Source organism: Lissotriton vulgaris, chromosome 6, assembly GCF_964263255.1.
Source record: "Lissotriton vulgaris chromosome 6, aLisVul1.2, whole genome shotgun sequence".
In the NCBI taxonomy this organism is placed as follows: Eukaryota; Metazoa; Chordata; class Amphibia; order Caudata; family Salamandridae; genus Lissotriton; species Lissotriton vulgaris.
The window spans coordinates 173646635-173669892 of NC_141694.1; the positions used below are offsets into that span (position 1 = coordinate 173646635).

At 41.0% G+C, this 23258-nt stretch overlaps 1 protein-coding gene across 1 annotated transcript in view; it reads left to right on the top strand.

Annotated features, from left to right (window-relative positions):
* LOC147706972 (cysteine-rich venom protein-like) overlaps nucleotides 1-23258 on the top strand; it is a 229107-nt gene that overhangs the window by 63461 nt on the left and 142388 nt on the right. Inside the window, exon 3 of the mRNA XM_086925608.1 lies at nucleotides 19829-19942. Coding sequence (XP_086781734.1) covers nucleotides 19829-19942 — 114 coding nt within the window. The remainder of the gene's footprint in view (nucleotides 1-19828; nucleotides 19943-23258) is intronic.

Below are 23258 nucleotides of genomic sequence, written 5' to 3' on the forward strand. Positions count from 1 at the left end.
CATTGAGAAGTGCTGCTGGGGGGGACTGGACAGCTGGGAGGTGGGAAATGCCAGAAAGAATACTAGATGGGGCATGGGAGCTGGGGTGTGTGTGAGTGAGTGTTGCAAATATTTAAGTGCGAGATATCTTACCTAGAGGCCGGGTCCCATATCTTTCTTACTCGTTCTCTCCTGAGTCTGCTTCCAGGAACAAGAAGGAGGCAGCCAGGCTCCCTCCCCTAAACCAATCACAATGCTGCAATGAGGTGTTGGGATTGGTCATTGGTGCTGGGGTGAGGAGTTCAGCCAAGGGCTGGAGGTGTGGGCTTGCTGTAATGTAGCCTACATTGCGAACAAGACAGTGTGCATGACAGCTTTGTGCGGCCTGAGCGGGCTGATCAAACCGTCACTGCGAACTTCTGTCGGCATGCCACTTCACCCCTGCCCTGCTCCATGAGTGGAGACTCCCTCCCCACCCTCATAGGAAACATGGCACGCTAACATCAGGAAGTTTTCATCATGTGATGACTGTTCCTCTTCTTGCACTGCCTGGAAGCAGTGGGGCGATGCTCTTCAGCCATAGCGGATGAGCTGACACTGGGGGTGAGTAATTTCTGGTGCTAGGCCTGGGCGACTCAACACCCGGGCTTCCTCCGCTACATGTCCCACCTTCTCCATACCTGGACATTGACACCGTGGTGCAATCCGCTGAACTCTCTTCAAACCTGTGACCCACCCAGCAGGAGCCTTAGCCAGGTGGGATTTCACAAGCGTGGGTACAGCAGTCATAACCAAGTCCACTGGTGAACCTCCTGATGCAGTTGATGCAGCAGGGCACCCTTAGGCGTGAACTTGCAGCGCTCCCACTATACAAGTTTGGCACAGCTCAGGGGCCTCACCCTCCACAGCGTCCGGCCAGCGCAACCTCATCTGGGCTCATCTGGGCTTTGATGCAGAGAGAGGCCAACCACCATTGGTAATCCCCTCTGTGCACCCTGGAGTAGTGGTGTATTGTAGTACGCAATGGAGACCGCCCTACATTGGTGGGCAGAAGCGTCTCTACCATTCACAGCTCTAAGGGGTGCACTGCCGTCTTCTCACTCAAGTCAGCAACGTGTCTCCATGGGACCAGCAAGACTTCTTCACCAAGTACGGGCAGTTGCCGCGTCTCCATGTCTACCACCATGGCTCATCGACTCCACAGCTCCTCCACATCCCATTCCCGGCTCCAGACTCTGGTCCAGCTAGGCATCCAGGCTCCAGACACAAGTCCAGCAAGGCATCCATGTTTCAGATGCAGGTTCAGTGAGACATTCAGGCTCCAAACGCAGGTCCAGCGAGGCATCCAGGCTCCAGACGCAGGTCCAGCGACACAGCCAGGCTCCAGGTGAAGGACCAGCAAGGCATCCAGGCTCTCATCCTGGATGTTGGGTGGCTTGAGGGGTTTGTTGATATGTGCTGTACTTGGCCCTGGCTGCTCTAATCTGCCTTTTACTGTTTTTGTTTGCCTATTTTCTATTGGAGGGCGAGTGACAGGCAATTGTATCCATTAGAGGCAAAACAAACTCACATTGGGCGTTTTTTGGGCGCTAATGTGCCTTTCATTGGTTTTCTCCCGCTAACGCCAGAATTCCTATTGCCATCACGCAAATTTTAGCAGCAGTTTTCACCTCTGATCCCTGAAGCTATATAGCGACGTCTTGTACATACGTCGCTAACAAGGCGATAGTTTTCAGTGATACACAGAGGTAAGAAAACTGCTTCTAACTAGCGTTAGAGGTAGTTTTTGCCAGTTATTGTACATAAGCCCCAATGTGACTATTCAAGTCACTATGGGTTCCATGTACTAAGAGACAAGCCTCAAAAGTATTAATAATTTGTGCACTGACTTTTTGTGACCTGTCTCTGATTTTGTCATTCACTCTGTATAGTAATAGGTCATGTAGCAAAATCTCCAGTTGAAAGAGATGGCAGACCGATCTGCTTAATGAATATTAATTAAGTTAACCACTCCACAAATACAGGGATGGTTGCTTGCATGTAACAGCAGACCATCATTATTGTATTTGCATTCCAAATGGGAATCATTTTTTTTCAAATGGAGACAGTGTTCCTTGAAGAAAACGATCCTGCACAAAAATAAGGTTTTTCACATAGGAATAGGAATGAGCAGACAGGGGTCCTCTATAAGCTTCTATGATGTAATACTGAGGTAAACAATATTGCAGCAAAATAATTGAGGATAAAATGCCAACTTTATTTGCTTACTATGTACATTTCAAAAATTTCGGCTACAAAATACAGCGTACAAAAATGTTAAAATGACATTGGTAAATATATATTTGAAACTATTTATCAGTATAATTACAATTAAAAATATTAACTTAAATAAATAATAAAGAAAATGTAAAAATCAATGTAATAACTTAAATGTAATATAAACAATACCTTACAAAGTAATAATAAATATTCCACAAAACAAAAATAAATAAAATATGACGTCACACTATACTTCAGTAAAAATAAACTAATAATTTACAATTGATAAAACACTATATGAAACAATTTTCAAAATGTAAATCAAGAAATGTTGACGTTGAAATTGCAGTTATATAGCACTTACTACCCCTGGTGAGGCGTAGAAGCATTTTGCGGTGAGAATCAGGCTACTTGGGAGCCCCTGAGTTAGCGGTCAGTCCATTTGTTATCAGCGATAGTCTTACATGTTAAAGGAAATCATTTCATGCATTTAGGGGCCGATTATGATCGCGGACGGACTTGCGTCCATCCGCGATCATTGAGGAGGAGGGGACGTCCGCATGGGCTGCGGAGTCCCCTCCTGTGCGATTAGGATGTGACCGCCAGGGTGGCGGTCACATCCTCTATTTTTAACATTGCGGCGGGTGCGGCTTCAAGCTGCACCCGCGGCAATGTTAAAAATGCATGCATTGCATTTGCATGCAGAAAGAGGCAGGCACCGCGCGGTGCCTGCTGCTTTCTGCATACAAATGTGCACCCCCCCCCCCCTTCACCTAGGGGGCCCGCAATGGGCCCCTGCAGTGAAGTTACACATGCTTTTCCACGGCGGAAAAGCCGCAGTGGAAAAGCATGTTTGCAGGCACATACTAATCTGGCGGACGGTGTCTGAGAGACACCGTCACCAGATTAGTGCTTTTCCTCCGCGGTTGTAAGCCAAGGAAAAGCTGCGGACGGAAACCAGGACCCACCAGCCATCCTAATGTGGCGGTGGGTCTTTGGTGGGTCCGCTGCGGATTTTCCGCATCCTTCGGGCTGGCGGTGGCCCGGAGGATGCAGAAAATCCGCATCATAATGAACCCCATACTTTGGTAAATATTGTGGTATGTTAATGGCTGATATGCAACCTTTAGTAGGGGCAATGTGAGAAGCAATTTGTTAGGTTGCAGGGATATCATTTCAACAAGAGACCAAGACAGACAGGCATAACATTGAGAGAAGAGGAATGCATACGGTAAAAGGAGAGGAGAGGAGCATCCAAACAAACAAGAGAGAGAACAAATAAGTTTAATTCAAAGTCACTTTTTCATGCAGAATTCCTTTATGGAATGTAGCAGGAAGGCATTTTTTAAATAGCATGCAATCTGTAGATGTAAACCTGTAGAAATAAATCATTTTAAATTCTGCTCCAAAGTAATGTGCCTTTTTATAGTCTTTTTTAGAGGAACCTACCTTTCAAGGAGATGGCAAATACTTGACTCACTGCCAGGACAGAGCCCAGTGCTTATTGGGACCTTTTTACAAATGATCATTTGACATTTAAGCATATCTCAGTAACCGAAATTACAATTTCATCACAATCGCCCCACAGTATGAAAGCAATACTTTTAAAGTGAAAAATACCTCATCGTGTACATACAAGAGCAGCATATTCAGTAGAATAACATTTTCTTTTACAGTTTATGAAAACAATTTTATATCATACATACATTAAAATTATACATATGTTACTCAATGCCTTGATTCCCTTGGGTGAGTGTGCTTTACAAATACAAATTATGCTGTTATATAATATAAACATATTATGTAAATACTTACCAACTTAACATATGAAAATGCATCTGATAAACATGTTACAACAATCATTATTAGCAAATTCAGTGCATGCGTTTGACCGTTTCACTACTTGGTTCAAAAGTTACTGAATGATCGTCTAATACAGGGGTCTCCAAACCGGTCCTGAAGGGCCGGATCCATACCCGATTTTTTGAATATCCCCATTGAGATACATGTAGTAATTTTAAAAATCTGGCATGGATCCGGCCCTCCAGGACCGGTTTGGAGACCCCTGGTCTAATATGTTGCAAAGGCGTGGAAAGGTGGCTAACTCTCAAACTCCCAGAAAGGAGGGTATATGCTTATGCTTGAGTCCAAAACAACTCCTTGAACTTATAACGGTAAGGTCCAGGCAAATGGGCACAAATCAAACCCTAAAGACATCCCAGTCAGCTGAGCTGTCATGAGGGTTGTGGCAGTAGTGCCATTGCAGAGTAGGCTGAATGGGCAGACATTGCCCGCCAAACCCAGATGTTTCAAATCAGCCAATGGAAGGTGGTTGTGGGCTGGATGTTGCTGTTAAGCTCTCCCTCTCCCTACCTATTGGACATGTGAGTGAGTCACATAACTGCACCAAGAACATGGGCTGTGATACAGCGGGTATAGCCTCATATGTTTTTAATTTTTGGAAACGAAACACTTCACTCGCACTCAACTCACACATAGTGGAATAGGTCACTGCAGGAGTGCGGGTGACAGTATACGAAAAGATTCCAAGACACACAAAATAAGTGGCAGTGAAGACTACTGATGCAAATTAAACACCAAAAGAGATACAAAATAAATATTAGGTGCCAGGCTTAAAAACGTCATCTCTTTCTGAAAGTCCTGACATTTTTATATTATGATACAAACTATGCATTTTTGTGTTTTAGTTATTGCCTTAAAAAATTAAAAAGTTGTTAAAAAAGGTAATCCAAGCTCCTAGCATATTGCTTAAAAGAGAAAAATTATGTGGGCTCTATAGCAAACTTCAGGACTTCTAGGAGTTTTTACATAATATTTTTGCACTCTGGAAAAAGGAAGTTGGTATCTTTGATACAGTTAGAAATTGGCTCTCTATTTGGGAGAGGTTTGCACCCTGCTCAAGTAAGAAACACAATCCTAGTCTGGGTTAGTCAGATACACAGCCCAATTAAACCTGTGCTCACCCTCCTGCACAGAGCAGTCAGGCTTAACATAAGAGACAATGTGTAAAGAAATTGTGCATATTTTAAGTACAGTAACACAGTGAAAACACCACAAAAAGACACCACATCAGATTAGAAAAATTGAGAATAGTTTTTTGGGTAAGGTAAGACTGAGAAGGCAAAAATATCTGATCAGTATAACTCAAGCTATGAATTTTCAAAGACTGAACTGCGATACAGTGCCCAACACATAAACATGCTTAAGGGTTATTTGATGTCATACTGTTCCAGGATTAATCCAAACTTTGAGGCCAATGGAGGACAAGGCAGCTTCAGTATCCATGCAAGGCAGCGTCAGGATTCGAGCATTGGCCCATTGAAAATGTACCTTGGATGTAGCAAGTGTTGGTGTCTCAAAGGGTCAATTCTGATTCATGCAGCCAGGCCGATGTGTTGCCGTTGATCCTCACAGTTGGTTCCTGCATTGTCGTCTAACCCTTTGCGATACAGATGCTGTGTGGTTGTCAACCTAAGGAGGGATATGATTGGATTGGTGCTGCTTCAGCATCAGACCTTGCAATCAGACTCACGTCCTCATCGAGCTGCACAGGAATGTCCTTGGATCAGCGCTGCATAGCCGTTGGATGGCACTACTCTTGTTGTGAGCTGCGCAAAGTCATTAAGAGTTGATGGAAGTCTTTGGTAACCCTGAAATTTCAAGAACAGGGGGCAAGCCAGCAATAACTTGGAGAAACTTGGGTTCAAGGATGTGGATAGCAGGTTCAATCCTTCTCACACCCAGGCAAGTAGGCCAGCACAGGAATGTCCTTGGATCAGTGCTGCATAGCTGTTGGATGGCACTACACTTGTTGTGAGCTGCGCAATATAGATTACCTTTCTGAGTGAACTCAGCGGAACAAACTTCAAGCACTCCTTGGTGAGCCCGACTTCGGAAATCAAATGAGTCTCAAGCGGTTCCGCTGAGTTCAATCAGAAAGGTAATCTATATTTTCGGGTGTACCTACTTATAAGACCCAAAACACCCAGTACTTTAGATTTACTTAGCTATTCTTGTTCCATAGTACCGTTCGGAACTTGAAGTCGCTGAATTCAACAGTCGTGCAGACATCATTCTCAAACTGATTTTGACAGTTTATCACTTACCTGGCTAGGAAGTGTATAAGTAGATTACGATATGTAAGTGGTATTCATTACTAAGGATGTATTGCTAAGAAATGTTATCAACCTTTTTGGTTTGATCTTGACCTACAGTCGCCACACCGACTTTTGGTAATTGTCAAGCAACTGTAAATAACACAGAATTGAAAAAATGTCTTTTGACAAATGTGACAATGTCTCTCTTTTATAATAAAATGAAATGTTAAATGCAAAAATGTACATACCAGGTTATAACGTTATGCTATTTTATCACATCTTTTTCAGAGGGTCTACAATCTATTGCTTTTATTCTTTGTCCTGAGGATGGTCTTATGAAATAATTACAAAAAGACCGAAACGTCAACAACAGTGTCTAATTTTGCATCTGATTTGTTAATCGCTTTTGATTTTCTTCTAATTGTTTAGTTGAAGTCAATGTGGATATTTATTAGCAGTTTAGACCTTTTTTGATATACCAGTGGAACATGTAATATTCTCCCAGTATATCTCCATTGCAATTTCAGTACCCTATTTTTATCAAATGATCAACTCTTTGTTTCTTAATAAAATAACAAACTTTTTGTGACTTCAACATACCTGGTTATTGTATCATTACATTTATTAACAAAGCTTTACAATGTTAGTGTGGTAACAATATTGATTCAGAACGACTATTCATTTCCTCAGCCATCATTTATGAATAGTGCGAGTTCATAATTAAGTTAAGTCCTGCACCAGCTGTTCTCTCATAATAGAAACAAAATCCCTTGCTGGCCCCACTTACTATTTACTCCTTTGCCCAAGCCCGCAAGGGTATATTGGGTCACTCACCTCTTGACAAACCTTTCTAAAAGTGACATTTTCAGACTTATGATTTAAAATACGATCTCACTGTGTTAATTGTGAGTCACAAGACATCAAACTGCAAATATATATATTTTGCCAAATGCAAATCACACTTAAATGATGTTTTAAGGCAATCCCAATATTTATCTATGGGAGAGATGGGCCAGCAACAGTGAAAAACAAATGTAATAGTTTTTCACTAACGGGACATGTAAAACTCAAAGGTGCCTTTTAAATTCACTACACCCTTCTCAAAGCTGCCTACTTTAGGGGTGATTTATAGGTAATAAAAGAGAAAGTTTGGGCCTGGGAAGATCAAAATGGCCGATTAAACTGCACACACAGGCTCTGCAGTTGCAGGCCTGAGCCATGTTAAAGGGCTTCTGAAGTGGGTGGCACAATCAGTGCTGCATCAGCATTTAATTTATAGGCCCTGGTACATATATTGTACTTTACAAGAGACTTATAAGTAAATTAAACATGCCAATTGTAGCTTAGCCAATGTTACCACATTTTAAGAGAGCATATGCACTTTAATATTGGCTAGCAGTGATAAAAGTGCCCAGAGTCCTAAAGCAGACAAAAATAAATGTAATACAAAGGGGAAAAGGAAAGCAAAACTATTGGAGTGTCCCTGCAGAAATGCCAATTTCCAACAGATAAAGATACACTGAAGATTTATTTTGATGAGCTGCAATGATTTTTCAAGGGTGCACGTCAGAAGTGGTGTAACCAACAAGAAGGACCACCTTCGAAAAAGTCAAGGCTCATAGCTCCGACTGTCACATTTTTGGGTAAAGTTGTATATAGCACAAACTTGAAAGAGGGCATTGGAGCACTATATATGAGCACCAGAAAATATAACTTTTTTTTCTTTTGGGTACAGTGTAATCCAGGGCTTGATTTGTATCTCTGTGGACAGGTTATTTCGTCACAAGGATGATGGATATCCCGTCTGCCAAAATGTAGATCCCACAGGATATAATGGAATTTACATTATTGAAGAATGGGATATCTGTCACAGTTGTGATAAGAGTAATCCCTTCACCGAGATCTCTATCAGCCCCACAGTGTTTTGTCCAGATTGACGAGGAAATTTCAGAATTTAAACATAGTTAACCAGTACCATATAATTACTAAATAATAAAAATTATAACGCACATGTTACTAAAACTTTCAGTTTAGGAACACAAAATGCTAAAATAATTATAATATGTAAAATAAAAGCATAACATTAAATAAATAATTTAACACTGAATTACAAACACATATTTTTTTAAAATGAAACAAATGCAAAACAATTTTAAAAAGTATGTACATTCAACTTGAATACAAGGGAAGAAATATTTAAATTTTCAACTCCAACCTTTCAAACAATACAAAAATATATTAAAAAAACCATTGTAACTCAATTTAAACAAAAAATTCAAAAAGAAAATAAAGAAAATCAAATTTACTATTCCCACTCTAAACTGACACAAAAGAAGAAAAAGTGTTAGACTTTGGGGGGGGGGGCAGAATGTCTGTTCCCGCTAAAACCTAAGCAACAGAAGGATACATATTGAAATTGGGAGAGATCAGATCTACTATTCCCACTCAAACAGGAGCACAATACGGAAAATGTTGAATTTGAACGAATAAAACATATTTTTCAAAACTCAAATGAAAATGTTTACGGCTGCAGAAAAATCTAATTCATTATTTTCAAGAAAAAGAGAAAAGAAAATGACACCAAGTCAAAACTAAATGTAAACAAATAAAAAGTTAAAGTAGTAAATCGTTAACACTAAAATCAAATCTAATACAATAGGTTGATTTACACAAATATAATAATTATTAATTTAGAAATGAACATTTGACTTCTAAATCCACAAAATATGAATTAATAGCGTAATAAAGAATAATAAATACAATAAAACCTGTTTCATTTTTATTGAAAAAAACTGAAAAATATGAATTTCAGGTAGATGCACTACCTTAACCCTTTCGATGCTCATGACGAGCTCAGCTCATCATGATGCACAGTTGAGCTGTGCTGATGACGAGCTGAGCTCGTCATGACACCAGCAAAATGGCAATTTCCAGCACAGGAGGGGGAAAACGCCTAGCAGCCAAGGTGTTAAAGACATCCTAATATAAATATATTGCAAACTACTTTCAAATAAACTAAACCGTAAGAACTAAATATAATTTTCATAATGTAACCAATTAATGATTAATAAATGCATGTCATAATTAATAAGCATATAAAATGTAGATATTACCAACCCTACTTCCATGAAACCCAACATACTGTAAAGCAAAATGTTAACAATTATAAAATTAAGTGATTCACACATAGTCAACACAAAAAGAATTTAATTAAAGAGTATTTAACACAAATATACAAAATCTATACTCTACATATAAAGAACACACAATTATGTTAAAATAAAATAATTTATAATTATTTCCACATTCAGTAATCAAACTAGTCAGTTATAAAAAATAATCAATTACAAAAATGTATATATACATATGTAAACACTCACGGGCCGATTGCCCTAAAATAACTAATTATAGTGATGAATACATTACAAAATGGACAGAAATATATATATTTCCATTAGTTAATTACATTACATTTTAAGAATCCAATTAACCAATTAAAATGTAAACAATTAAGTATCAATGTAGTATTATTATTTTTATTATCATTTATTAGTTGCAGAGGTTTATAGAGTGGATACATGTCCTGAAGGTATCAGTAGACACATATTATCCACTATAGATTGACAGTTACATGTGATGAAGGGTTACAGTTTCCGTTACATACAGGTTGTTTATCTTAATATATACATGATGCCATTGGCAGATATTTACTCTATGACTAGTGGTTATGGTCTATTTGCAGTTGCCATCTATCTGCTACATAGTTCATTCCATTATTTGTGTTCAGAGTGTGCAGTTCGGGTGCTGGTGACATAGAGTGGTGAGGGATTTATTTTCCCACCCATCATAGGTGTCTTTCTAATAATAGTTCTTTATTGTTTTTTCTTAAAGTTTACAGTGGACGGCATGCACATCTGTCTGGTGAAAGATGGTTTCTGATTCCAGTTGTGTTTCCAGTAAAGGAGTGCGCAAATGATGTTTATTTCTTGATTCTGGGTTGTTCCAGTAGGAGCGAATCTGAAGAGACGATATTCCTCATTTTGTTATTTTTTAGGCAGGTATTTCAATGTTCAAATGTGTAGAGCTTTGTGTGTACTGCAGGTTATCTAGAAAATGCATCTTTCTTCGGATGGGGGCATTGACAGTTTTGAGAGAATGGAGTCGATGTTTTCTGAGTGTTGTTCACTTGAAATGAGCCTAGTTGCTGTATGCAGCATGGCTTTTATGGAGCTTAGGTGGGTTTTTAGTGTTGCATTACTATAATCTGCTTTGCATATTACTTGAGATTAAATGACAATCTTGAGGTCTTCCTCTGTGATGAAGAGTTTTATCTTTTTGAAATGTTTGAGGTTGTAAAGTGCAATTTCTCACCATTGCATTTACTTGGGCAGTTAGGCTCAGGCTTCTGTCAAGAGTAATCCCAAGGTATTTGGGGCAGTCAATGTTTCTTTATGTTTCCATTGAGAGTATTGATGGCAGTCGTGCTTCGGGCTCATCCGAATTATAAGGAAGATCTCTCAGTTCCTCTCACTTGAAGCTCATAAGAAAGTGGTGGTTGCATTAATACTGTCCAGACTGGATTATTGTAATGCCCTTTATTTTTGCATCAATAAAGGCCAGCTGCAACGTTTACAACTGCCTGCCAGGCTGGTGATGCACATACCTAAACCTCATTTGGTCTCACCCTCCCCTAGGTCGCTGCACTGGCTCCCGGTGAAACGCAGAATTGTGTTTAAATTCCTCTGCCTCAATCATAATGCATACTATGGCCTGTGCCCTTTTGGGCATAAAGACCATTTTTCAACAGTATGGGCCCACCAGAAACCTGAGATCGGCTAAAAAGAATCTCTTTGTTGTTCCTAGGGCTAAAAAGATGAGATGGGGCGGGAGGGCCTTTTCATTTGTGGCAGCAAATGTCTGGAACTCTCTCCCGGACTCTCTTTTGGGGCAACAAGAACACTCAACGTTCCGTAAAGCACTGAAGACATGATTGTTCCCCTGAAAGTCAGGTTAAGTTGGATTCCACGCTGTCTGTATGGTGTCTGATTTTAACGCCTTGATGCCCTTGGGCTAAGTTTCGCGCTTTAAAAATTCTCACATTCATTCATTCAGTCATCCATTCTTGGAATGGTGATGAGTTCCCTTATGAGGAAATCAGTACGGCATCTGTTTTTGATGCTGAGCTTTAAGTGATTGACCAAAAACCATTGTTATATAAGGGTTTTCAGCTGTAGGTTATCATTGATAGATGTGATAGGTATATAGGTTGACCCTCCCTCGCTGTGGGGCATGCTCAGGCATCAGCTACATTTGCCTAGTGTAGAGTAGGCCTTTTTGAAGTTAATCAAGTTCATGAGCACAGCTCAGATGTACTGAAGAGTGCTTCTTTTTAATTATTTGCAATTGATTACAGAGGAATGAAGTGCCCAATTTTAACTGTATGCCACCAATGCCTATGTGTAATTAATTCCAGGGTGTTTATAAGTGTTTTGTAGTTGACTGTGTTGAAAGCATCTGTGCCACCTCCACGGCAGAGAAGCAACACCCCCCCACCCCCGCCAGTAGGAGCAGCTGTAAAATTTGAAATATAAAACGATAGTAAAGCAGGTTCAATATTATATTATTTTTCATTCCTGTCTGAGATTTGGGGATGGGCCTGATTCATGATCATCATTTAGGACAAGTGGAATGTGCAATGCTAAGAGTGGGCATATGGATTAGGCTGGCCATCTTAATACGGTAGATCACCATACATAATAATAATGTCACTATTCTTGTTAGATCCAATACAGGTTTTAGTACTTTAAAAGTGAGCTTAACCCCTGATATCTATGGCACATAGCAAGCAAGCTTAATGTAGGAAAAGGTGTAAAGGTACCAAAAACGTTAAAAACTCAAATACAATAAAATTCCAATCCAGTTTATAAAAATAGAGAAAGTGCTAAGGAACAAAATTACAACAAAATAACAAAAATCCAACAAGGGAAACCAAGAGAAGAATAAAGATAATGTAAATTTAAAAATAGCACTCAAAAAGCAATAAGCAACAACAAAAGGCATCTGGTTGTGCTTGACCATGTCTTAGCCACAATTTAAGGTGGACCACGATGGAGTGCCAGTCGCATACAAAAAACAGGTTACTTTTCACACCTTCACCCAGTCAAAATGTCTACATTCAGTCGTAGCCAGTTTTTTGAAGATCAGATTGATCCAAAAGGGGAGGGCTGCAATCTTAGCAAGGATCTTACCTTTGCTGCGATGTCCCGCTAAAACTGATTTTCCCCTGCAGAAATGATCAGAGCGGATGCAACCTGAAAAACCTGAATAATTGACCTTTTTGTCGAAGTGTCCAGGCAGGCTTGTACCGTTCCTCTGAAGGACTTTGGAGACCAAAAATTCTCAATTCCCCGTAGATTAGGAGGAGTAAACTTTGGCCAAGGGTCCGAGGAACTGAGGAACAGCACTTGGATTTCATTCAAGACTCACTCCTGCAGAAGCCACCAGCACTGTCTACGGCAGATCCAATTGGAGCTGGTCAGCTTAACTCTTCAAGAACAGGGCAACTAGCAGCTTCTTGTGTCCCGTTAACTGAACAGGAGTTCAGCTATCTGATCCTCAGAGTCCACTTCTTGTTCTGGGTACAAGTCGGCACAGGTCCAGCCAATCAGGTATCCTCACAGGTTTCAACAACAGGTGCATTCCTTCTTCTGTCTTCCACAGATCCAGTAGAGTCCTGAAGAGGATGCCCCGGGGAGACTGTTTACACCTGGCATTAGCATTTGTGTGTGGTGACTCCTGGTTCCTCCCAAACCAATAGGAGAAAAAGTTCCCAAGGGTAACCCCTGCCATTTTACAGCAGTTCCTGCATAGTTTTGTGTAAAGAATCCCAGAGTGTCCCTCTCCCCTGGCCATGGAAATGAGCAATGCCGCCCCTGTGGTCCCTTCAAACCAGCTCAAAATGCAGCTCCTCTCCCACTGGGATTGGTGAAAACCAACAGAGATGGACAAAATAAGGGCATGCTCATGCATCAGCTACATTTGCCTATGACAGGGTAGACCTTTTTTAAATTAAACAGGTTCCTGGGCACAGCTCAGAAGGTCGTCCTGCCAAAGGACCAGAGCACCGCCCCAAACCAAATGCATTTGTTCTGCTCTGTGAGCAGTTTTCACACCCCATCAAAGGGGCGGACATTCTGCTACCAAGTGACAGTGAGAGCTCATGATATTTGTCCTAGGGAAAGAAAAGGTAACTTCCTAAAAATACATATTTCTAAATATTTATTACAAATCTGACTTTATCAGTGAATTGGGCTTGTAATACATTTTTCAAGGACATGTTGAAAAATAAACATTTATATATCCTACTTTTAAATACAATGCGCCTTAGCTTATAGGTCATAAAGACTGTTTAGGAGTGACATCTTTATTACTAAACTGAAGGTTTAGGCTTAGTTTAAATTTGGAGTTTTAGAACTGCATAGTCAAGCTAAAATGGTAGGCCTGCAGTCATGTTTGCATTGTCACTGTAGTGGGTGGCACAAAGGGTGTAGAGTGTGTTAGTCTCTTTTACCATTCAGGCTGTAGATACACCTTGTACCATATAATAAGAATTTATAGTATGTAAAATATGCCAAATTTGACATGTTTAATTGGTCAAAGCACATGCAATAGGCACTGGATAGCAGTGTTTCGTTATGCGTAGTTCAAAACCCCGCTACAAAACTCAGCAACACTTGTTGTTGATCACTCAAAAGTGGCACTTTCTTACTCCATATCTATCTTTAAGCAGTCTGGAATTGTTTCTTCTATAATTGAGGTATTGATTAGGTTGGCCTATAAAGGTGCGATAAGGCTGCTGAATTCCTAGAATGAGGGTGAGGAGAAGGAGTCTGAGATGTGGGTTGTTGGATTTTAGCCCAATATGACTTTGAAGGGGTAATGTTTTGGAGGAGTTTGAATTGGGCATGTAGGTGGTGTGTTGTCATTAAGGTTGTTGTTGGAAAATGGGTTACTGGTTGAGCGGGGTGAAACCGTACTCAAGCAGCAACCACAATTCTTGTCAGAGTGAAACACAAGGAAACCCCAACTTAACATGTGCTTAACCTTCTGATGTCTTGGTTAAAAAGCAGTCAGGTTTAACTTAGAGGCAATGAGTATTTATGCAGCACATTAAGCACTAACAAAGTAAAAACACAATGCAAGGAAAATCCGACATCAATTTAGAAAATGTTGCGGAGCGTTGCATGAACCCGCATCAAAGATGCATTAAGCAGCAGCAGTTCCTGTAGAGTCCTGCATTGTGGTTGAGGACATCATTGTCAAGAGTCTTGCAGTAAGAAGGCTTGCATTGGGGAAGCATCATGCAGCAGCGGTTCGAGGACACAATGTGAGATTCAACATTGAGGATATGTAAATGTAAATGTAAATGTAATGTAAATGTATTGGCATTTATATAGCGCACTACTTACCCGTAGGGTCCCAAGGCGCTTCAACCGCTGCGAAACCCTTCCTGGCTTCCCTGAGAGATGGTCCCTTAATGGGTATCTCCAGGGTGAGACCAGGCATCCCCGGCGGTCTGGTGGGGCCGTTAGTGAAGATGAGGCAAGCTAATGCCCAGAGTTGCCGAGTGTGATCACTGATCAGAGTGGGCACCGAGGCGAGAGAATTATCGAGTCCGCTGACCCTGGTCCAGAAACCTGCCGCGCCGGGAATCGAACCCTGGTCCCGGGCCGTCCTCTGCTCTCGGGTCTGCCGCCTCTAACCAGTGAGCCACACTACTTCACTACAATGCCCTGTGACGGTTCCAAAGTGGAGCTGCACAGAGATACTTCACACTCTGTTTGTTCCTGCTATGCTGGGCTGGCAGAGCACATCTAGGCCACTTCCAAGTCTCCAGGACTGGGGTGGCAACCCTTGGGGAGCATGGATCACTCAGGTAGAGTCCAGCTGCTGGGCTCAAGGTAGTTGGAACCGTTTCCGTCCCTGAGGCTCTCATCAGGAAACCAGTGCACAGGCCCAGATTCTTCAGTGCCCAGCAAAGGCCTCCCACTCAATAACAGTCCACCTCCATTCCCAGGGAAGTAATCTCTTGCAAATCAAGCTTAGTGTCTGGTCTAGGCCTCCATGCAATGCTCCAAAGTGTCCCATTGCACAATGAACTCCTTAGAGAAGTCAGTAGCCTTAAGTACAGGTGTCACACACATGGCTTCCTTGAGGGAGTCAAAGGCTTTCTGATAAGCCTCTGTCCAGGTCACCTTTTTGGGCTGCATCTTTGAAGTCAGCTTCGTTAAGAAGGCAATAATAATGTCATAACCCTTAACAGTCCTCCTGTAATTTCCGGTGAGGCCTAGGAAGGCCCCTACCTCAGTCTTTGTTTGGGCGGTTGCCACAATAGTTTCAATCTTGGTCTGGAGAAGCTACAACTTGCCCCCAATCAGACATACCATCGTACACTTTTTAAAAGTGACACAAAATCTTACTATACTATTAAAGAGGTTTTTAAATTACAAATCTTTCGATACCAAAATAGACAATCCCACCTGTTCCCAATTGAAAGTTATCACCTATTAAATATAATAAGTTAACCTGGTTATACCCTAGGGGAGAATCAGGCCTTGCAGTAGTGAAAAAAGAATGAATCTATGAGTTTTTTTACTACCGAGATATAAAAGTTAAAAGTGCGTGTCCACATTTTTAAAAACACTGCACCCTGCCCTATCGTTTACTTAGAGCCTACCCCAGGAGTGACTCAAATGTATTAAAAAGAAAGGCTTAAACCTGTCAAAAAGGTTTATTTTCCCAGGTCTAAATGGCAGTTTAAAACTGCACACAGAGTCTGCAATGGCATGCCCGAGACAGGTTTAAAGGTCTTCTAAGGCGAATAGCACAATATGCACAACAAGACCAATAGTAAGTACCATTTAATTTACAGGCCTTAGATACAAGTAGTACCACTTTACTCACAAGTAAATTGATTGTGCTAATTGGGGGGAAGCCAATTTTAGCATGTTTATTGGTTACGGGTGGTAAAGTGTGCGGAGTCATAAGGCCAACAAAAATAAGATCATCAAAAAAGGAGTGAGGTAAAATGTTTGAGGGTACACCAACCTGAGGCTTTCAGGTCTAAAAATGTTGTTATTGTTGGTGTTGTTGATCAAGGAGAGTTCAATCTTTGTGATCTTGTACATAAAGAATCTGGAGAAGTCTGGGCATTATTTCACGGTGGCTCTTGTGTATGGGATATTAGTGGGGGATGCTTCTTGTTGTATCATACTGAGAATTTTTTTTTTTTTTTTTGTCCACTCAAGTTGTGATCAGAAAAAGGATGCTTTTGATTTGAAGTGGCGTTTCTTACATTTGCTTCTTTGTTGGCATAGTAAGGTGACTTGCAAGGTGGAAGGATTGTGTCTCCTTCTCTTTTCTATTGCTATAAGCTGTCTTCTTTCTTCATTCATCTTCGTTGAACTATGAGCATGATGAATTGTTCTGAAACCTCTTGAGCTTTAGTGATAAAACATTGTTGAGTATGTTAGACATTGTATTGTTATAGTGTGTAGTCAGGTCATCTACAGAGTGCTGGTTGTTTGGTAGCATGAAGTGGGAAATGAACTTTGTAGCTAGTGTATCAATATTGATTTGTATGGTATTCCTTGTCCAGCATATATTGTATATTTGTCATTTTGTTGCTTGGTATTCAAAGTGTAGTTTGAAAAGTATGATATGGTCATCCAACCTTTCTATAGGTTGGATGAGTCTGTGTTCAGGGTGTCAGTATTAGCTATGAAAAGGTCAATGTTGGCCACTTTTAGTTGGATGGTTTTCTTGAAGTGTTGTGGAAGGCCATTGTTTGCCAATACATTTTTCAATTGTGTTATCATTGTGTTCTTAGCGTCATTTCATTGTACTTTGAAGTCCCCAAGAAGTATGTTATTAGTTTTGAGTTGGGCTTAATGTAATATGAGGTCTATCAGTTGTTCCGTGAAGAGCTGTTGTTCACTGAGACCAGGTATATTCCAAGGCATGGCATTCCAAGGTAGACTATATCTTCTTTGTGAACATGTTGATTTGTATTGTATACCTGTGAACTACTGCATCTACCCTTCTCTCTCTGCCCTCACTGTGTCAAGCCATTTTATTGTGTAGCTGGGGTTTGGCACTAGGAGGTTCATCAGATTTATAGTGAAGTAATTTGGCCAGATATCGATGAGAAAAGTAATGTAAATGTTTTCTGACATGGTCTCCTCAGCTGTATCTGTGTTACTGCATATCATCCTTCGTTGATTAGGTCAGGGTGCGTGGCTAAGTCAGGGGTTGCTGTTTCTGTCTTTATCTTGTTTGGCCTATTATCACTGGTATCTATGGCATGACCCTGGGTAGTTTTTTTTAGGCAGCTGATTTGCCATATTTGAGGAGTGTGTTTGTTTTTGCTTTTGACAGTCTGATGTTGGCTCATATTGTTCGAAGTGTGCTATTGCATAGTGGGATGTTGTTCCAGGGGCAGTTGTTTTGGTTTCTATTGGGGTTTGTGTTAGCTGAGGGGAGTGAAGAGTTAGGAGAAGGGAAGGAGGGGGCTAGGAAGCAGCTTTTGCATCAGGTATTTTTTGGAGGTGTTGATAGCGGATGAGTTGGGTGCTTGCTCTGAGATACATGGGAGAGTGTGTGGTTTTGAATGTGAACGTTGGATCGAAATCAAAGTTGGTGCCAGGGCTGGTGGGAGTTTGCCAAGCCTTATTTGTTATCATGGGTGAAGTTTCTATGATTAATGCTGGGTGGTGGGTGTAGGAGTAAGTGCAATGTTACAGTGTTTATTCTAATGCTGCATGGAGGGGAGGATCACAGAAAGGGTTTTGGTATAGACTGAATGTTACCATGTCTTCATACATGTTCGAAGATTGTAAGGTTGTTTTATGGTCTGGGAGGCCTTGTGCGATTTTATATTGATTGCTCTCCATGTACAGGTTAGAGTGAAGCTAACTGAGTGAGGGGAGTGATATCTTTAGTGTGGTGGGTTGGATGCGCAATGTTGCATTTTTGTTGGTGAAGTTATGTATGTGTGGGTAAGAAGTTCCTGTTTGTAAATATGTCTGCATTATTAATTCAATAGAAAACTCTATTCTTACCTGTGATATTCTGCCCCATGATATTATTCCAATATTAGAAAAACAGCAAAATTTCCCTAAGGGCACCCAAAAGTATTTGCAAGGGGGAAAGTGTCACAGGGAGCACTGTGTTCCTTTGTGAATCGGTTTCCACCTCCATTGAGGTGTTGGTAGCTGATCTACAGTTTGCAACCACTGATACATACCATATCAAATTGCAAACAGGATGGGATGCCCTTTTTGCACCCCTCCCTAATTGTGATTCAATATGGGTCAGTAAGCTAAAAATGTTTTTAGAGAAATGCCATTTTCTAGTTGCAAAACCTGCGACTTTTTAAATTGAAAAGTTTATAATCATATAATGGCTTTGTAGATCTCACACTACATGTGTCAACGTATGTTGGGGAAAGAATCTTCCACTTGGGCTTTAATGGGTATTTTTTAAGCAGTGACAGACCCAAAACCCTTTGCCTAAAACTCATTGGATACCAACTATTTGAAAGATAAGCATTGCTTCACTCAAGCCTCATCATTTACTTAACGCTTAGGCTCAACTTAGACAAAACCGAGGTGTTGTTTTTTAATCAAAAAGACCTCACATTGCCACTACTCTGGTGGCCCTCTGAGCTGAATCCCCCTCCAAAACCTGTGGACTCAGCTAGAAATCCTGGGTTCTGGTTTGATAATGAGTTACCCTGCAAATCCCAAATAAACGAGGTCTCCTCCACCTGGTTTGGTAAATTGCACATACTCTGTTCTATGCCCTGATAACCTCACATCTCGAGTATGCAAATAGTATGTATGCAATTGCACCGGCCTACCTGATCAAAGACTTGCAGATAGTTCAAAACACGGCTGCTAGGCTGATCTGTAAGATCCCATATCGCAACTCGATCTCACCCCACTTGAAGACGCTCCACTGGCTTCCAGGGATCAAACATATGAAGGCAAGTCTCTCGTTTTGGCTTTTAGAGCGATTCAGGCCAGGCTATCTTAGAGCTTGTCTTAAGCACTCTCAGTCCAACCATTCACTTAGATCAAATCATTTACGCCTTTTGATGATTCTCTGTTTCCGATGATCCAGAATGGGTGGCAGATCTTTTGCAATGATTACTGCAAAAACTTGGAATAGCCTGCCATTTTCCCTGCGTATGGCCGAATCTGAAACCATCTTCTGAAGTGTTCTGAAGACCTGGCTATTTTCCAGCCCATAGCCCCATCTGGTACCTGCATCTACCACCTGTCTTAGTGCCTAGGCACCCCTGTTGGGGGTAGCTGTGCGCGTTTAAGTTTCTAAATAAATACATTAAAAATAATAAATGTACTCCAATACCTTTGCATTGGGTGAATTATTGTCTTGATTATCTTTTTCAGAAAATATTGTCAAATTTGGACACAATGAATGGACATGTTCAAATTGACATTGTCAACCTAATGAATGACTTGAGAAGGAATGTCAAGCCAAAATCTTCAAACATGATAAAACTGGTAAGTCTTTATTTTATATTAAAAGAATATTTGCGTTCCATTAGATCAACTACATAAAACCAGACAATGTCAAGTTAAAAATAATAATTTTGTTTCATGGTGGAGTAAGTTCATAATGGCCATTTTCAAATGAGTTGTACATTTCTTCCTTTTTCTATTGTCTACCTGAAGATATTGGCGCAGACCTAGCCTGTCCTCTCTGGCTTCTTTAATCCAGTTGATTATATGTACTTTGTATTTGGTGTGCTGTTTGCAATATGAAACTCTAATTAAGTTCTTCAAGCACCTGCTGAGCCAGCGCTTGCTTATGACATGGAAGTCATTTTACCGTTTCAGGAGTAGCGACTGCTATCCTAGACCCCTGGTACTGTCCCTGCTACCCCTGCCCTCAAAGATTACAAATGAAGTGTGAGGCTTTCGTAAGCCACTTGTCTTCCTATGTTCCACTAGAGCAGGAAGACTGAAATTCTTTTGATTGTGGTTCAGACTTCAAAATGTTTTATTTTACAACATAAATACGTTTTGAAGTGCAAGCGATTAAATTTCCGCAATGCCCTTGAATATTGAAGCTAAAGTATCATGGTACACAAATATTGATGACAAAATTTCAAAAGGTTTGTGTAGTTTTTGTATACCTACTCCACATATGTGTACCCTGACAATATACTTATAGTCAAGTGTTGTGTTGTCTAAAGGTGGCATCAAGGTGTACTATACGATAAACAAGAAAGTATGGGAAGGCGAACAAGGGGATGTGTTTTCATATGCATTGGAAGACTTAGACAATTGTTATAAGCCTACAGTCTGTGTTGCAGTAAACAGGTATACATGTTACCACCGGAAGCAAGGGAAAGTTGAAAACGTTGAGGACTATGTTGCTATACTAAAAAATGTGGCACTTACATTTAAATTTGGGGAACTGCATGATGATTTAATCAGAGACCAGATAGTCATGTGTGCACCTAACATCCAAGATGCACTATAGATAAAAGGAGAAAAAACACTTAACAATGTAATTGATATAGTAAAACGAGCAAAATTAACAGGAAGATGTGCCAAAGCGGAAATAAATAAGAGTAACACAAAGGAGGAGGAACCTAAAGTGGTGGCTAAAATAAGTGGCAACAGGAGTTGGCAGAAGGATAAATACAGGAATAAAAGCAAAGAAAGAGCTAGAAATGAGCAGAAAAGTGGAGAAAAAGAATGGGAGCAGCATAAATGTTACTGATGCGGAAACACACAAGATGATGGACAGAATGTTGCACAATGGCAAAACATTCACCCCCAATCACAGATCTGGGTTTAATCCATCGTTATTTTGCTCACCAAGCCACCCCAGTTCAGATATGGCCATATGCAAATCAGTCTTGACCCTGTGCCTCATGGGAACAGTCCAGACCGAACTGCCAAGCGATGTCTTTCCTGGACCAGAATCAAGCATCCTAGGACCGGTTTCTGGCTATCAGCCTTCTTCAGCCAGGATAGCTTGACTCCAGTGGCTTAGTGAGCACGGGACTCACGTCTGAGCATACCCTGCCAACTTATGGCGAACAAAGTCGTACCAAAGGGGGTGGTTATGGATAGAGCATCTGAACCAATCAAACACTCACACCCAGTCAACAGATCTGGGTTTAATCTATAACCGTTCTTTAGCCCACTCTGCCACACCAGTTCAAACATGGCCATATAGGCAATCAGTCTGACCCTGTGCCTCATGGGAACAGTCCAGCCCGAACTGCCAAGCCATAGCTTCCCTGGACCGGAAACAAGCTTCTGAGAACCGGTTTCTGGCATTTCAGCCGTCTTCAGCCCGGCTTGCTTGAATCCAGTGGCAAAGTGAGCAAGGGACTCACGTCTGAGCATACCCTGCCAACTTATGGCGAACAAAGTGGTACAAAAGGGGGTGGTGATGGACAGAGCATCTGAACCAATCAAATACTCACACCCAGTCAACAGATCTGGGTTTAATCCACATACTGGCTGGACTGTTCCCATGAGGCACAGGGTCAGACTGATTTGCATATGGCCATGTCTGAACTCGGGTGGCAGAGTGGGCTAAAGAGCGGTGATGGATTAAACCCAGATGCGGAAGCCATGGTCATTTGGCTAATGGAGTGAAATGTCCGGCACGGAATGTCAAATGTAGCAACTGTGGAACAATGAGACATTTTCAAAAAGTGCGTCACAGAAAGGTGAGGGGAAGGGTCAGGTTAGTTGAGGGTAGCGCAGAATCTGAAGAAGATTCATCGGATGAGTCTGATTACAATCCATGTGAGGAGCAAGAAAAGGAGAAAGATAAGAAAAAGAAACCCATATGCAAGTTGCCATCGGAGGAGTAAATATTGAAATTCGGGGTCACCATGTACTATTGTCAATAGAAAGGTATGAAGAGAGAAGTTTCAGAATGTTCTTGGACAAAGAATGGAATCTCCTGACATCACGTTGAAGACATTTACAGGAGAACCCATAGAGCTAGTGGGGTATAAAGAGCTGAAATTTGAATTTAAGTACAGAGAAACTACCAGTAAAGTATACATTGCAGCTAGGGGACATTCTGTATTAGGGTGGAAGGGCCAAGTCAGGTTAGGAATAATGCTAAATCCTAACAGTACAGAGCCAGTATTATTAACACAGCAGGATAAGAGACTTAATACTGATATTGTGAACAGGTTTACTAAAGTTCTCAACAGCACCATTGGAAGATTGAAAGGATTTCAACACAAAAAAAACTGAAAGAAGATGCTGTACCATGTATTCACAAAGTGCGACACATACCATTCAGAATAAGGGAGGAAGTCAAGACACAGTTAAGGCTGCTACTAGAGGCAGGCATCTTTAAGCTGACGGAATCCTCAGCATGGGTGGCACCATTGGTGGTCGCACGCAAGCCAAATGGCAAGTTGAGATTATGTATTGACTTACGCGATCTTAACAAAAACATCCTTATAGACCAGTACCCTCTGCCGAAAATGAATGAAATGCTGTCATTGACAAAAGACTTGAAGGTATTCTCAACTATAGACTTAACTGCAGCGTACCACCAGGTTCCGATACACCCGGACAGCTGGTGCCTAACCAGCTTCATATCACCGTTCGGATGTTATAGGTTTAAGAGAGTACTTTTTGGCCTGGCATCGGCAGCGGCACTGTTTCAAAGACTCATGCATGAGATTTTTAAAGACATCAAAAATTTGCTCACCTTTCAAGATGACATCCTTGTAATGGGAAAAACAAAACAGACCATGATCAAAAGCTATCACAAATACTCGAAATTCTACAAAGGTGTGGCTTGACAGCAGGGTATGCCAAGTGCAAG